Source organism: Myotis lucifugus, unplaced genomic scaffold (genome assembly GCF_000147115.1).
Source record: "Myotis lucifugus unplaced genomic scaffold, Myoluc2.0 scaffold_255, whole genome shotgun sequence".
Lineage (NCBI taxonomy): Eukaryota > Metazoa > Chordata > Mammalia > Chiroptera > Vespertilionidae > Myotis > Myotis lucifugus.
The window spans coordinates 1612693-1629003 of NW_005871303.1; the positions used below are offsets into that span (position 1 = coordinate 1612693).

The following is a 16311-nucleotide window of genomic DNA, read 5'->3' on the forward strand; positions in this document are numbered from 1 at the left end:
GGTCACGGGTGCCGCGGGCGGGGGGTGCTGCGGAGAAGGGCGGAGGGGTGAGACCGCCCATTTCCGTGGGGACCCCCCCTCTCCCGCCACGGGTTCACCTGCCCGCCCTGGCCCCCCTGCCCCCGCCGGGGGCGCGCAGACGCAGTCACAGCAGTCGCGTATGTGTGTTGGGGGAAATAGCACCCCAGGGTAAGGCTGGCAGGCGGAGTGGGTCCCGCATGGGTTGGGGGTGCAGGGAGGAGGTCCCTGGCCCTGAGTGGTGGCCGGGCCAGAGTCCCCGTCCAGCGGCTCACCTACGGGGCTTCGTGGCTTCGGGCGCGGCGGCCGTCACTGCGGGGCCGGGGCCGGGGGCGGGACGCTCCCCTCCGCCTTCAGCGCCGCCTCCTTCTCGGCGCCCGCCGCCAGCTTCCCGGGGGCCTCGGTGGTCGCCGGGCCCGCCTGGGTGGGCGCCTTGGGCGCCTCCTTGAAGGCGGGATGGATCTTCCTCCAGACCACGGGGGGCTCGGTGCCCTGCTTGCGGTTCAGCGGGTAGGCCCCCATGGCCGCCAGGATGCTGCGGTGGCGCTCGGGGCCCATCTCCGCGTAGTACATCTCCAGGGACAGCGGGGTGCACATCTTGTGCTGCTGCAGGGGCGGGGCGCGGCGGGTCAGGGGGTGGGGCTGCCCCTGGGCTCAGGTGTGCAAATGGGGGTGAGCTCCCCTGGATGACACCGACCACGAAGCACTAAGCAGTAGCCACATTTGTGCGCCCCAGGAGGGGAGGGCCGGGACCTCTAGGCCTTCCTGTCCCTTCTGCTCTGGAGCAGCTCAGTAATACTGCGCACAATCGCCCGAGATACATTTGTTTCTGCCCTAATTTCCAGCCACCCAAGTTGGCCTCCAATTCAGAAGTGGGGGGTCCATGGAGCGTCAACCCCTCTCAGAAGGGGGGTGGTGGCCCCTCCCCAGGAGTGAAGGGGAGGGGCTCCGCGAGCCCACCCCAGCCCACCCCCACCCGGAGCACATGGAGGGAATCCCAGCGAGTGGGGGACAGGGAACCCCTGGGAATGCAGACAGGCCTCCCAGGCCCCATCTCAGGAACTCGGGGGTTAGGGTGAAAGTAAATTTCACTACTGAAAAATTAGAGGCGTTAGGAAAATACACTAAAAAGGCTAAAAACCCTTACTAAAGTTAAGAGAGAGAAAAGAGAAGGGAGGAAATATTTGCCAACTGTGGGGAAAGGTTAATGTCATATCACATAGAAGGCCCGCACAGGTCAGCGAGGGAGAGAGCAGCACCTCTGGTGCAGAGCAGATGCTGACCCGGGAGGACTGAGTGGCCAGCTCACCTCTGTCCCTGCACCTCCTCCCTGAGGTTTTACTTGGTTCTTACTCACAGGACGACAGCATCTCTTGCTAAGACACCTTTTCCTTGAATCTTTCAAAAGAGGATTTGAATGTTTTCTGGGAAGGTAACCGGAGCACAAGGAGCTAGGAGATCCTAATCCCACAGGAGCAGGACACGCCCTGGGCTCCCCCGGGGGCACCCGTCCCCATGCTTCCCCTGGAGACCCCCAGGGCCCCTCCCTGGTACTCTGCCTGGGGACCTCCGCCCCACTCTGGCCCCAGCTTGCCTGCCTTACCCGAACCAGGAAGCCATCCGGGCAGGTGAACTGGTCGTACCAGAGGGCCTTGTACATGATCAGGAGGCAGCCCATGAGCGCCATGACGAAGGCCAGCATACGTGCTGGGGGCATCTGCAGGTGAGGGAGAGGAGAGGAACCCATGGGCGGGGGGGGGGGGGGGGCGGCGCGGAACCCAGCCTGGGCTCCTGGGACAGTCCTCATGATGGGGCTGCGAACCCAGCTGAGCCCCCCAACTGACCCTGCTAGCCTGTGGCGGGGAGGCTTTCCTTCTCAGAAACAAAAGGGGGAAGGGGCAGGTTTTACTACGGAAACATGAAAGGCTTTAGAAATAGTACAGGGAAAAGGAGAGAAATCATTATTCGTAAAATTAATAATGCTAAAGAAAAGGGTGGGAGAAAATATTTGCCAGAGGCCCTAGCAGGAAAAGCGACTGTCTATAGTATGTATAAAACCAACAAGCCCGGCCTGCGTGGCTCAGTGGTTGAACGTCAACCTATGAGCCAGGAGGTCACGGTTTGATTCCTGGTCGGGGCACATGCCCAGGGTGCAGGCTCGATCCCCAGTGTGGGATTTGCAGGAGGCAGCTGATCAATGATTCTCTCATTGATACTTCTATCTCTCTCTCTCCTTCTTCCTTCCTCTCTAAATTCAATTAAAAAAAATTTTTTAAAAGAAAGGAAACCAACGAGTCACTAAGGAGGAGACAAATGACCTGCAGGGAAGGCGGCTGCACGCATTGCCCACAGTGGCTGTCACCCACTGTGCAGCCGGAGGGGGGCTCTGGGTCCCACTGGCCACAGGTCAGCCTGGCGCTGCTCAGCCTCAAGTCCCTCAGCACCCCCACCCCTAAGCACCCAGCCTTCGTTCCCACCCCACCGTGCCTCTGATTGGGCGCTTCCTTGTCCAACTTCCCTGACAGCAGCAGCCTGAGAAAGGGGGCCCAGCCCACCTGGCCCAGCCCTGGGTGCTCAGGGCCTGTGGCTGCCTCAGCACCTTGATCCTAATCTGACTCTCCATGGGACTGCCCCCCCCCCCAGAAGCACTGGGTGGCAAGGGTTCGGTTACCCCGCGTCCTTCCTCTGGGTTGGTGGAGGCCAGCTTCTGGGCCTCTATGTCTGGGAACTTCTTCAGCTGTTCTGTGGAGGGCAGTCCATATTCCGTCTGTGTCTTGATGACCACCTGTGCAAAGAGATGACCCAGGAGGACCCTGAGCTGGGAGGGCTGGGAAGGGATGGGGCAGGGGCTCAGCGGCCCAGCAGTGGTGTGGGTCCTGATCATCTGCCAGGACTGTCCAGTGCCTGGGCTCCAGTGACTACAAGCTGAGGCCAGGGGAAAGTGGGCGCTGCAAGTCTGCTGGGTCCGTGGCAGCCATGAGGCCTGGCCAGACCATGGACGGAGCCCCTCTGTCTGCTGGCTGCCTTCAGCTCCGAAGGTCCCACCTCTTCCCACCAGGCGCTTCCCCTTCAGTGGCCCCACAGCTTGCCTCCCCTTCCAGGGAGTCACCCTGATTCCTCTTCTGGGTCCCAGAGGACTGAGGGCCCTTCCATAGAGGGCACAGGCAGCTGCGGTCCCGTGCTCTGTGTGTTCCTAGGAGCAAGGACTGGGCCTTCCCAAGGTGTCCACTGAGAACTGGGTCCAGAACCGAAGTAGATGCAATGGAAGCCCAGATCGCTGGAGAACTGCCCTCAGCCAATGCCTGAGGGAGGGGGGGGGGGGCTGTCCTCATGGTCCCCAGCCAATAGCTGACAGATATGGGTACAGATGGCCACCTTGCCCCCAGTTAGGACAACTCTTGGTGTCACTCATACTCCGGAGTTCACATGGGATCAGGCAGGGCTACGCTGAGCTCTGCTTCTCACAGATTCCCACTGAAACCTCCCTCTCCATCAGCCACTGTCCCCAGGACCCCATCTCTGGCTTGATCCAAGACACAGTGTGCCCAGCAGGACAGGGGGGAATTTTGCTTGCTGAGTCCCCGCTGGGCAGCACTATGGGCTGGGTGCTGTCTTCTAAACGGTGCGTGAATCTTCAGTCACCTGTGGCCAGGTTACCCCGTTTACAGATGAGGACAGGGTGGCTCTGGGGGATGAGGGAGCTGATTGCATGTGGCCCTGGGTTCCTACCCAGCTGGCCCTTCCTCAGCCTGCCCTCCTGCACCTTCCCAGTGCAGGCTGATAAGGATCCCCCACTGGCCCAGGCCACTCACCTGGTCAGAGTATGGTGGCTGGAGCTGGCTGACATCCAGGGGGCTGATCAGAGGGACGCTGTCCATGGTAACTCCATCCTGGTACCCGAGGTCTCTGCCGAACTTCCCGAAGCTGAAGCCCAGCTTCACCATGGTGGATGGTGGTCCTTGTCCTGTCCAGAGGCAGACACAGGGTCACTGCACACTGGCCACCTAGCAGATGTCCCCCCAGCAGGCCCTGGACAGAGTGGGTTCAGAGAAGACTGGCCCCAATGCTCCTCACACCAGAGCTGGGGTGGGCTGTGACTGGCCAGGCCAAACTCCCTTCCTGGCCCCTGGGCTCCCTCGGGGCCCCACAGCTGTGCAGGGATGGCACCTCAGACCAGTGACTGTCCAGACACACAAGGGCAACAGAGTCTTCCACTGGCTCACCTGCTAGAGGACAGTCTAAAGGCAGTGACTCCAATCAACAGAAAACAATCTCCGATAGAAGCCTGAGGGTAGGGTGGCCAGACTTAGCAAATACAGGACACCGGTTAAATCTGAATTTCAGACAAAAAGGATTCTCCTTCTCCTTCTCCTCCTCCTCCTCCTCCTCCTCCTCCTCCTCCTCCTCCTCCTCCTCTTCCTCTTCCACCTTTAGTATAAGTACATCCCATGCAATATAGGACATACTGATTCTAAAAAGTTATTTGTTGTCTATTTGAAATTCAAATTTAACTGGGCATCCTGTGTTTTAACTGGCAACCCTCCTAAAGATGCAAGAGTAACAAGATCTACAGAAGAGGACGTCGGTGAATGCTAGCTGGGAGGACAGAGTAGCAGTGGTGTACACAGGGCTGGGCCACCTGGAAAGCGAGCATCCCTGACAAGAGGGGAGAGTCAGGAGGATGAGTGGGAGATGGAGACAAAAGGCCCTTTGCCATGAGTTCTGTAAATCATGGTGCTAGAGGACTTAGCCACGCTGTGGGGCAGGGGAAAGGAAGAAGAGGAGAGGCCTGGACAAGAGAAGGTCACGCATTATTTACAGGCAAACCATCTCTTGTGAATAGAAAACCCAAGAGAATCTACAGGTAAATTATGAAGATTGAAAAGTGAGTTTAGTGTGGCTCAGTGGTTGAGTGTAGACATCATAAACCAAGAAGTCTTTGGTTCAGTTCCCAGTTAGGGCACATGCCTGGGTTGTGGGCTCAATCTTCAGCAGGGGGAGTGCAGGAGGCAGCCGATTGATGTAACATCTATGTTTCTATCTCTCCCTTTCTCTCTAAAATCAATATAAACATATTTTTAAAAAGAGCTCAGCAAGCTGGTGGACTTAAGGTATTCAGAAATCAATTATATTTCTATATATCAGTGACAAAAAATTAGAAAATGCTTTTTTTGAAAGATTCCTTAAACAGTATCAGAAATAGCAACTGCTCAGTAATAGGTCTAACAAGAGATGAAAAGGACCTCCATGAGAAAACCATCACCACCCCCAAACACTCTCCCTGTAACAGCCCCACCAGGGCCTCCGGTGACCACTGTCGCATGCCCCAGCGGGTTCCAGGTGTGGGCAGGCAGGGTGGGAACAGAGGAGGAGGCCTGTCCAGGCAGAGAGGCAGAGAGATGCCGGGCAAGGAAGGAGTCCACGGCTGTGCGGGACGTGTGTGGCGGGCGGGGTGGGGTGGGGTGGGCAGTCAGGAACCGCCACTGTAATGCGGACTGGAAGCCGCAGGCTGGGCAGAGAGAGGCCGCCCCATCGTGGACTCTAAGGCCCTTTCTTGGGGGTGTGCGCCTATCCCAGGGCCCTTACCGATCCTCAAAGCGCCCCCAACGCCCACCCCAGGCTGGGGGCGGGGCCCGGCCGAGGCTCAGCCCTGATGGCGCGGGGCATCTGGGCACCTGGGCACCTGGGCACCTGGCCCAGGCGGGCGGGCGGGCATTCGTCACGCGGCCCCTGCAGCGCTCAGTGACGCAGAGGTGGTCGGGCAGCCATCAGAGTAAATATAAAGAGGCCCAGTGCGAGGAAGAAATAGAACCCCCGCCGCGAAGACCTCTGGAGATACAGATGAGGGGGCGGTGGGAGGTGGGGCGGCGAGTGCCCAGGGCTTGAGGGGAGGTGGGGGGGCCAGGGGTGCGCCACCCCGGGAAGGAGCCTGGAGGCCTTCACGCAGTGGACGCCCCATCTGGCTCAAAAACCCCGGCCTGCGGCTGAGAACTGAGCGCGGTCTGTGTCAGGTGGGCGACCGTGCCCGCTGGAAGGCCGAGGGCCCCACCCACCCCCATAAGGAGCTCCGCTTCTGGGGTCGGTCCCCTTTGAGCCAAACGTAAGGTCCAACGCAGCTTGACGTCCCCGTTACGTCATCGCGGGTTTCCACAGCAACGAGATGAGCTTTTGATGCCTGGTCTTCCTGAGGAGAAGCTATTTGGGGCCCTTTGGACCTTTCGCGTCTAGTTCCAGGCCCCGTGCCAGGGCAGAGGGGCAGAATGCTGGGGGAGGGGCTGGCTGCGCTAGGTACCCCCTCCCCCCCCAACACGCCGTTCCTTCGCTGTCACGGGACCTACTGGGCGAGGGGGCGGGGGGGGGAGCGCATTCACATGACGGACACAGAAGTCCACGGAACGGGGCGGGGGGTGGGGGTCGTCTCTATCCTCCCGCCAGCTCCCCTCCTTCCACACCCGCGGCAATTGTGTCTTCTCGGGGGTCGCCGGCTCCCCACCCGCTGCTGGCTCCTGGGAGGATGCGGGGGATGGGGGGGCGGTGCAGCCTCCTCTCCGAGGCTTGGGGAGGGGCTATAGGATGAGCGGCAAGTCTGTGCTGATGGGGGGATGGATGGGGGTGGCCACGGGCTCTTAGGTGGGAGCCACGAAGCTCGGATACAGGTCACGTCACCGACTCGCTGTCGCACCCCCCGCGGGGATGCTGCGTCAGGAGGCGCGCGCCCCTGCGCACGGGCACCAGCCTCCGCGCGCCTCGGGCTGCAACTGCGTAGCGCGGGGGCCTGCGATCTTAGCGGGAACCCAGCAGCGCCCCCCACCCCGCCCCCCGCCCAGCCGCCCTCCTGCCCCTCGCCCTGCAGGCCGAGCGTGGGGTTGGCTCCTGCTTCAAGGGCAGGTTGACTTTGGGCTAGCAGCCCAGCCCCGAGGGCCCAGGAGCGGGGAGGGGTGCGGTGGGGTGGGGAGACCTAGGGCTGCACCCGGCCTTGGCTTCCCACGTCCCAGTCCGTCACCTGTGGCCGGCACCCAGAGGTGCCGCGGCAGGTGGTTCCGAGACTCCCCTCCCTGCTCCTGGCCCCACGCAGTCGCCCCACCCCCTCCCGAAGCCCGAAGCGTTTCTCGGTGCTGGGGCGCGACGCTCCTTGGTCAACCCCTTACTCCCCTCTCCCTACACCCCCCCCCCAAACAGACTGGGGTCCTGGAACTGCCCCCCCCCCCATCTCAGGATGGCCGCAACCCCTGACTCAAATTTGCGGGGCTGGAGCCGGTCACGGCGGTCACGGGGAGGGGCTGCGGTCACCATGGCGGGGGCTGATGTCCAGCAGTCCTAACCCACCCGAGCTTCCCCGCTCCGCTGAGGACGGGGGATGTGCGAGGCGAGACACCGCGGCCCTTCTGGACGGTCCAGGCCGCAGTTCGCCCCGCCGGCCCCCCAGTCGTCCGGGTCAGCGCAGACCCCACAGGAGGACCCCGGTCCGCCACGGGGCTCCCCTCCATACACTCCTCCTGCACACGCACCTGCACACCCGCACACCCCCGCCTACCGCCGCCCTCACCCCACCCCCAGGGCTCCATAGGGATAAATGTGGAAATGGCTCACAAGCGGCTCCAACGCGCTGCTGCGGCAGAATGCGGTCTCCGGAGGAGGATGCGGTTCCAGACGCTTCGCAGCCGCAGTCGGGGTGGGGCGGGGGAGGGGCCGAGCCCCAGACCGAGGCTGCTGTTGCTGGGGAGACGCAGGCTGGGGGAGGGGAGCCCGGAGCCTGCCCCCCACCCGAGCTGCACCGGGCACCACAGCCTCACACCCCCTCCGACGCGTGCGCGCACACACACCTCACGCAGGGCACAGCGCTCTGGCCAGCTGAGGCCTGACTGCTCCTGCACCTGGGCGTGTCGGGGCTCTCAGTCCTGGCTTCCGTCAGGCTCTCAGACTCTCCCTCCCGCCTGCCTTGGTCCACTGGGTTGAGATCCAGCTGGGTTTGGCCCCCACCCACTCAGAGGAGGGCCTCCTTCTCCTGTTTCAGCGTCTGGAGCTCGGGGCTGTCCGCTTTCCTTGGGCAAGCCAGTCACTCCTGGTCACTGTTGCCCCGGCACCTGCTCGGTGCTGGCAGAGAAGGCGCTCAGCAGGTGTTTGGTGAGTGTCATGGGGGACATGACCCCCCTCCCTCAAGGACTCAGCCCCGCTCACAGCTGGAGGACAGCGATGGTGGATCAGCGCTCCACCCCTTTTGCTGTTGAATACCGTCCCATGTTCAGATGGGCCTCCTTTTATCCATCCATCCACACAGGCCTCTGGACCGTTCCTGGTTTTGTCTGTTCATGTTGCATGGATGCTCTTGGAGTCCTTGTGCGGACACAGCTTCATTTCTCTTGGGTGGGTACCTAGGAGTGGAGTTGCGAGGTAGGATGGTAGTTCACATTTCACTTTTAAAGAAAATGCTAAAATAAAATTTTTTTCCAAAGTGGCTGCACCATGGTACATCCACCAGCCATGTATGAGGCTTCAGTTTCTCCACACACCCTCCTCAGCACTTGCTACTGTCTGTCTTTTTTTAAAAAAATGATAGTCATCTCTATGAGTTTGCTAGTCCCACCCCCTGACCTCAGAGGAAGGGAGAGGGGCTGGAAGTTGAACCAATCACCAGGGCTAAGGATTCCATCAATCATGCCTGTGTAATGAAGCCTCCATAAAAACCCGAAAGGACAGGGTTCGGAGAGCTTCCAGGTTGGCGAACACATGGAGATTTGGGGGGACGTTTCCCCAGACCTTGCCCATGCATCTCTTCCATCTGGCTGTTCCCGAGTTGTATCCTTTTATAGTAAACCAGTGATCCAGTGAGTAAAACGTATCTGGGTTCTCTGAACTGCTCTGGCAATTTGGTCCAACCCAAGCAGGGGGTCATGAGAACCTCCAGCCTACAGCCAGTTGGTCATTGTTATTGGTGACCAGATTCATTAAAGGCCTCGGTGCCAATACAAAATGGGCAAGCATTCCTGTCACCAAAGAATTGAACCCAACACCTTTCAGTGCATGGGACCACACCCAACCAACTGAGCTGCAATGGCCAGGGTGATGTCCAAATATATTTCATTGTACATTTGAAATGTGTAGTTTACCATTGGTCAATCAAACCTCAATAAAACTGTTTAAAGAAAGGCCCTTGTGTGCCTGGCAGTGGCCATGGGGTCTGAGGTTGAGCCCTTGCAGTGATGGGCCCAAGACAGAGTCCCTTCCCCAGGCTGAACCCCAGATCTTCACTCAATGGGCTTGCCAGCCCCCCAGCCTCTCTGAGAGGTCAGGACACCAGTCCCCACATGGAGCCTCTGCCAAGCCCTGAGGTACAGAGACCCAGGAGCCCCCAGTCATCCAGCTCCCACATTCACATGGCTGTAGGAAGGTCTGGAGGAAGAGGGACCTCAGGGAGAGACCCTGGAGTCTGGGACAATGGCTGGCGGGAATTTCTTCCAACCTGAGACCCAGTCTGAGCATCTCGCCGGGTGCCATCAGAGACTCACAGGCTCCCTTCAGGCCAGCCCTCTGCCTGGGCAGCCCCTATCCTCCCATCCTTTGCACCACGCCACCCTCATTTCCCAGGACAGCTCAGGCTTTAGTCAGTAGGCACTCAACCACTGGGCTGAGGGACACACAGGCATGGGGCCCAGCTGGCACCCCAGGCAGCTCAAGCCCTCCACCCAGGGCCATCCTACCCCCATCCCACCAGCACCACCTCCAGATCAGCCCTGCCACCTGCCTTCCTGCCTTTGGGGCTGAAGAAAGGGCCTTGGTCCCCTCTCTAAGGGCCACCCCAGTGTCTGCAGCTGGAGGAACTGATGCATAAGCCTCCATTCCACTCAGGGCCACCTGAGTGGTGGCTGCACCTACCTCCAGTCCTGCAGTGTGCGGTCACCATAGCCCCCCACCCAGGTCCCCAGGTCCTTAGGTTGCAGGAGGGTGTCTACCTGTGTGACCTCTGGTCTCACACCCAGGAACTCACCAAGTCAAGAGGCCCAAACCTATTGGGAGGTGGAGGCCTACTTCCCATCTGAGGCTTCATCTCAGGCACCTGGGGGCTGCCCTCGGGAGCCAGCAGCCTCTCTGTGCTCTGCCTTTGTGAGTGAGAATGGTACTGTTGCTTAAAACTTTGGACTGAACATTGACACTTTTCCATATTTCTTTTTAAAAAATATTTTTTTTATTGATTTTAAAAAGAGAGGAAGGGAGAGGTAGAGGGATCGAAACATTGATGAGAGAGAAACTTCAATCAACCATCTTCTGCATGCACCCATTGGGGATTGAGCCCGAAACCCAGGCATGTGCCCCGACTGGGAATAGAACCAGTAACCTCTTGGTTCAATCATTGAGCCACACCGGCTGGGCTCCATCATTTTTCAGATAGAGGGAATTCCAGCCGATCAGCAGCCCCCCAAGGACCTGCCGGTCACGCGCCCTGGGTGGGTGAGATCTGCGTGCTGCCAGGAGGGCAGGGCCTGCTGGTAGTGTTGTTGGGCTCAGGGGTCCTGATTCCTCACCCGTCTAGAACAGGGCTTCGGGGGCCAGCACCCCCTTCTTGAGGATGAGGTTTCCGTAGAGAGCCGTCTCCCTGCACAAGGAGCTGAGCTGAGCCCAGAGCCGAGCCAGGGTGCCCAGACCCCTGCTGTGCACCACCGCTGGACAGCTCAGTGACCCCATTCCCTGGGGACCATCTGTCTCAAGGGGGCAGGGGCCGAGCAAAGGGTGGGGGAGCTCTGGAGTGGGGAGAGGGAGGGCCTCACACTCAGCCCAGACCCAGTTAGACCCAGGCAACCCATCAGGACCCAGTGGATCCAGCCAGAACTCACCCAGTTGCTACAACAGCAAAAGCCTTCTTGGCTTGCTGATAAAACTCAAACCTCTCTATCTTCTCAAGGGGGCTCTGGAAGGCAAACCAATGTGGTTGAGGGACCCTGCCCAGAAACCCCACGGGCCCAGCAGGGGCATCAGGAGGCATGGTCTCTCTGAGCTTCATTTCTCTGGTTTTCCAGGCCAGAGTCCCAAGAATGCTCGGCCTCCTACCTGCAAGGACCAGGCATTGGGGGTGGGGTGGGGGGTGAGTGGGAGGGAGGCAGGCTGTGGTGGGTGAGATGCCTGCTGTGCTTGGTGGCCGCCTGCCTGGGATCCCTGAGCCCCTCTGATCTGCCCCAGGGGTGGGGTAGGGGAGCCACTGTCCAGGACAGGAGACCCAGATGTCCTCTCTTCAGGTAAGTCCTACCCAAGACCTGCCTGTGTGGGTGGTCCCGGGAGGACAGGCTCGACCCCTTGCAGGGTGGGATGGTGTCGGGGATGTCACACAAAATCAGACCAGGCCTCTGACCACAAGATGGGGGCCTGGGGTACCCTACTTGCCCTGGCTCCACTTGGAGAGGCTGGGATGGGTAAGGGCCCCTAGGCAGACAGGTCAGGATCCTGGGAAAACATAGGAAGCTGGGGGCCGGAGGGTGGTCCCACGGTCACGCTCCCACTGCGGGTGAATAGGCGCTCACACAACCATGGGGCAGAGTTTGGAGCCTGTCCTTCCTTCCTCCCAGGCCTCCAAGGAAGTGTAGAGGGTCCCAACCCCGTTCTCGGGGGCAGCAGGCTCACCGAGCAGCCAGCCTCCAAGAGGATGGACTGGTAGCTCTTCCACACCGGGGTCTGGAGGCCCCTCTCCTTGTCACTGGACACCAGCTCCATGACAGCAGCCTGGGACAGAGGGGCCAGTCTGTCCCCGGGTGCCTCCAGGCCCCCCTTGTTGGGTGATGGTTAGGGCTCTTCTGATCAGGGTTAGAACCCTTTGAGGACACATCCTTCCCCCAACCCCCCCAAGGCAGGGATGCCCTCTGAGGTCTGGAAAAGGGGCCCTCACCGGACTCTCCACATAGGTGTCCAGTGGCAGCAGCTTCAGCACGGCCTCCAGGAGCTGCGGGATGCCCAGACCTGAGGGCAGAGTGCTGGCCTCAGACTCCAGCCCTCCGAACCCAGGTGCCCACAGCGCCACCTGGTGGCTGGGCCTGGCCACACGGTCTCACTCAACCATCAGGGACCGACTTGGGCCCAGGATAGAGGGGCCACAGGCCAATTGCTGCCCCCCTGGTGACACTCATGGAGGTCACACTGGTGTCTCCTCACCCGGGCTGCTGCACCTGGCACTGTCCTGGCACTGGGCCAGCCCTGACCATCCCCTTCACTCTGCACCATGCAGGTTGTTGGGGGTACCCTCAAAATCTATCCACCAGGAGGAGCGCCCTGCCATCTCCTTGACCCCAGAGGCTGGGAGTTGCCACCTTTAGCCTGTGACAAGGACAGTGGGGTCTGGGAAGAGGCCTCTTTTGCCCAAGGTGCCCCCAAACCTGTCCCACTTGGCTCCCAGGCCCGCGCTCTCCCATAAAGTGAGTTTCTGGTTGTTAAAGTAACACATGCTCATTGTACAAAATTGGGAAATACAGAAGCCTATGAAAAGGAACCGGCTGTAATCTTACACATAAAGGAGACCTGCTGCCATCGAAGTTCATCTTCTGCATGATTAGACTTTTCTGCCTGTTTTTGACTCTGAATCCTAATTGCTTGTTCTCCACTAATGCGCACGGTGTGTGTGTGTGTCACTTTTGGTGGCTGCACTGTGATTTACTTAAACACCCCTTATGTTCCAGCTTTTCCCACGGCCCACCTGGTCCCACCCTCCTCGGGAAGGAGAGCACCTGGTCACCTGGCCCAGGATCTAACCAAGGCCGGCTGGTTCAGCTCCCTGAGTGGGGAGTGGTAGCCAAGGCAATGGGTCAGGACGGGGCCCTCACCCCAAGGCCCCCCTACTCAGTACTGCTGGCTCTGCTCCTACCATCCTCTCTGGAATCTGGCTCAAGGTCCCTCCCAGCCTCACCTCCCATCCACGGTGAGGGTCAGAGGCTCTCTGAGTATGTGGACACCTGGGGCCTGTGAGGTCAGGTCACCAGTACTGGGATTTTTACATCAGGGTAAAGGCTGAAAACCTGACTGACCTGGGGGAGGAGGGGGCCCCACTGCTCAGTCAGCCAACACGATGCCTAGCCTCCATTTCCCCATTTTCAAGAAGTCACCAAGGGGTGTCAGAAATGGAGCAGGAGGCCCAGGTCACCTCTGGGGGTTGGGGGCTGCAGGGAGCACCTTGAGGGTCCTGGCACACGGGTCGCTGTGGGTGCTTGGGGAATGGGTGGAGGTGGGGGCAGAGCTGTAGCACCTGGGGAGCTGGGGCCAGGACCCCCCACCTTTCCAGCCCCGCCTTGCAGGAGGTGGCCTGCTCACCATCTGCGCGGATCTCCTCTGGGCCACACTTGCAGATGGAGGAGGTGGGGAAGTTCGTGTCTGCAAGAACTGAACGGCCAGCTGGGTTAGACATCCTGGGGTCCACATGGGTGTTATGTTACACCATCTCCGCCAGGGAGGAGAGGGAGTTACCAGGTGAAGGAGAAACTACAGGTGTTAGCAGGATGAGGGCGGAGCTTGGACCTGCAGCCTGCACCCTGAATCCCGCTCACAGCCCAGGAAAAGAGAAACAGGCCCAGACACCGGGGACGTGACCCCTCCGGGGCCATGTGGGGAGGGGTCGGGAGCATGAGCAGCACACAGGGCCTGAGGCCCCTCCCCACCCCTTACACTCGGCTGCGGGAGCGACCTGCCCCTGCCCCGACTTAACCCTGTCCGGGCCAAGGGCACTTGTCCTCGTGACCGCCTGGGGCCAACCAAAGCCTGGGCTGCGGCCTGGGCCAGCCGGAGCCTCGGGAGGGGGTGGAGTCCTGCTCCGAGGAGGGGCAGGGCGGCCAAAGCAATGCCTCCACCTCCGGACCGGCTCTTCCGGGCATGGGGACAGACTGGGCCTGGACCCTGCGAGTCCCCACCCCAGCCCCGGCGCCTCCCCTGACTTCTGCCGCGAGGGTGGGGCTCCAGATCCTGAGGCTCGGCTCCCCGCCGACTCACTCACCGATGGTGTCCCCGTGCCCCATCCGCGCCAGGGCGTAAAGCAGCTCTGGGGACAGAAGCGCCGGGATGCCCTTCAGCACCACCATGCTCGCAGGAGGAAGGGGTGTGGCCGTGGGCGGGGCCTGCAGGCAGGGGCGGGGCCGCTGGAGCTGGAAGGGGGTGGGGCTGCGCCCGGGTGTGTGGTGTGGGACCGAGCCCGGAAGGCACCCTGCAGGGCCTCGCATCCCTGACCAGTTCAAGACCCGGACACTCGCGTGTGTTTCTGGTCGGGGCTCCCTACCCCCTCCCATCCCCCGTGTCCTGGGGTAGGAAGACCCCGTGGTGGACTTACTCCCTGGGCCTGCCCTGGAGAGGACCCCAAGGGCTGTGTACTGGGAGCACCTGGATGGGGCTCTCCCAGCACCGCCCACCAGCTGAGAGCCACTGTGGCCTGTCTGGATTCCTGACCCACTTAGACTGTCAAAGAATAACTGATTTAGGGCTAAGCCCCTACATTTAGGGACCATTTGTTATGCAGCAATAGCTGACCAATGCAGGTGGCTCCTGTGCCCTGCTGACACTGCCCTTGGCCTCCAGCCTGTGTCTGCTCTCCCCCCACTCAGGCTTGGGGCAGACAGCAGCACAGGCCCCTGAGTGCACGGGCCTAGTCACACCCTCACTTAAGAACCCACCACCAAACTCAATGCTCAGCCTGCAGATGGGCTCCTGCTTAGCTCCAGTGGGCCTCAGCCTTCCCTGCTCTAGCTCCTCAGCCCTCACCTTGCAGGGCTGCCCTGCTTACCTACCCACCTACCTGCCCTGCAGCCCAGAGGCCAGCCCAGGCCAGGCTGTCTCCCATCAGAGCCCGCCATCCTCCACTTTGTTCCCAAATCGACACCGGGCTGTGTGGCCAGTGCTCTGGCCACAGCCCTCAGCCGTGTGGTGACACAAGATGCTCAGAGCCTGGCAGCTCCTGGGAAAGATCTGTGTGTACATGAAAGACAACGAAGCCACAGTGAAACCCTGAAGGAAACTCCACATCTTACAGCTTGGCTCTGGGAGCCCGGCTGGCCGAGAGAGCCAGGTGGGAAACCCAGTCTGGCGTCCGGCAGTGCCCTGAACACACAGCCCTGGCCGGGTGGTGCAGAGGGTGGCAATCAGCAGGGCCAGCAGCCGATTCCACCCAGGGTGAGGGCTGTACCTGAGCAGTTTCTACTCTAAGTTTAAGTGGAGAGACTTAAAGTCAACATTCGCCACAGCTTTATCTTTTTAGTAGAAATAGATGAGGGGAAAGCTGGTTTTTTATAGATGAGGAGGAAAAGTTTCCGTTTCAGAAATAAACCAAACCCCTAAAACAACCTGAGGCCAGAGGTCACTTAACTCAAGAGGGAGTGGAAGCTCACGCTGGGGTGTGTGGTCCGTCAGTCACAGTAGAGCACATGGCCACACACTACAGCAGTGATGGCGAACCTATGACACGCGTGTCAGAGGTGACATGCAAACTCATTTTTTTGGTTGATTTTTTTTGTTAAATGGCATTTAAATATATAAAATAAATATAAAAATATAAGTCTTTGTTTTACTATGGTTGCAAATATCAAAAAATTTCTATATGTGACACGGCACCAGAGTTAAGTTAGGGTTTTTCAAAATGCTGACACGCGGAGCTCAAAAGGTTTGCCATCACTGCACTACAGTCTCCTGACAGCCCGAGGTCCCCACATACCCCAAGCCCCGGGCCAGCATGAAGCCTGAGAGAAGGTCCCATTCTACCAGGCCTGGGAGATGGGGGGTGGACTCCTTTTCCTGCAAGTTCTGGAACCCAAATAAGCCTGTGGTGACAGACTTCTGAAATACGCTGGCTCAGTGTGAACCATTCTTGGCTTCCGACTGAGCACGGCGAAGACAAGGGTGTGAGGTCTCAACAAGATCCTCAGAACCGGTCCCACTCTGCTCTGGGGACCCGCAGCTCAAAATCAAAGTGTGGAGGCCACTGCCCAAAGCATGTGAAAAGTAAACCAGTGAACGAACAGTTCTCTCAATTTTATTTTATTATTTACTTATTTATTTTTTAAAATTTTTATTGATTTCAGAGAGGAAGGGAGAGGGAGAGAGAGACAGAAACATCAATGATGAGAGAGGATCATTGATTGGCTATTTCCTGCATGCCCCACAGTGGGGACTGAACCCACAACCCAGGCACGTGCCCAGTTCTCCTGGTACATAGGTCAACGCTCAACCACTGAGCCACGCCGGCCGGGTGGTGTTCTCAATGTTAAGGCTTCATCCCTGGATACTCGGCTTGTCTACTCACATCTAGGATAGGTGGCACTTCACCCAGCAGAGCCCTGGTCA

At 59.6% G+C, this 16311-nt stretch overlaps 1 protein-coding gene across 5 annotated transcripts; it reads right to left on the reverse strand.

Moving 5' to 3' along the window:
• Positions 1–299: 299 nt before the first annotated feature.
• Positions 300–14080, reverse strand: FUOM (fucose mutarotase). 5 transcript variants are annotated; one of them, XM_014464558.2, is made up of 6 exons: positions 13979–14080; positions 13303–13371; positions 11891–11961; positions 11629–11727; positions 10848–10921; positions 10231–10609 (listed from the first exon to the last, which is right to left on the reverse strand). In XM_014464558.2, exons 1-6 carry the CDS (start codon positions 14061–14063, stop codon positions 10543–10545), a joined length of 465 nt encoding a protein of 154 aa, XP_014320044.1. In that variant the 5' UTR covers positions 14064–14080; the 3' UTR covers positions 10231–10542. The 5 variants fall into 5 exon arrangements, with proteins under 5 accessions (XP_023618423.1, XP_023618425.1, XP_023618426.1 ...); XM_023762655.1 differs by lacking the exons at positions 10231–10609; positions 10848–10921; positions 11629–11727; positions 11891–11961; positions 13303–13371 and adding exons at positions 300–624; positions 1622–1735; positions 2690–2803; positions 3831–3982 and having other exon boundaries at positions 13979–14075; XM_023762657.1 differs by lacking the exons at positions 10231–10609; positions 10848–10921; positions 11629–11727; ... (1 more) ...; positions 13303–13371; positions 13979–14080 and adding exons at positions 300–624; positions 1622–1735; positions 2690–2803; positions 3831–3982; positions 8197–8365.
• Positions 14081–16311: the final 2231 nt, after the last annotated feature.

What these genes read in the sequence shown, in the direction of transcription:
- FUOM (XM_023762655.1), bottom strand. Translation starts at nt 14,063, where the DNA reads ATGGTGGTGCTGAAGGGCATCCCGGCGCTTCTGTCCCCAGAGCTGCTT. An exon ending in ACCCAGAGGAAGGACGCGGG is followed by an intron (nt 1,736 to 2,689) that starts GTAACCGAACCC and finishes CCTCACCTGCAG; the next exon opens with ATGCCCCCAGCACGTATGCT. An exon ending in CGGATGGCTTCCTGGTTCGG is followed by an intron (nt 625 to 1,621) that starts GTAAGGCAGGCA and finishes CCGCCCCTGCAG; the next exon opens with CAGCACAAGATGTGCACCCC.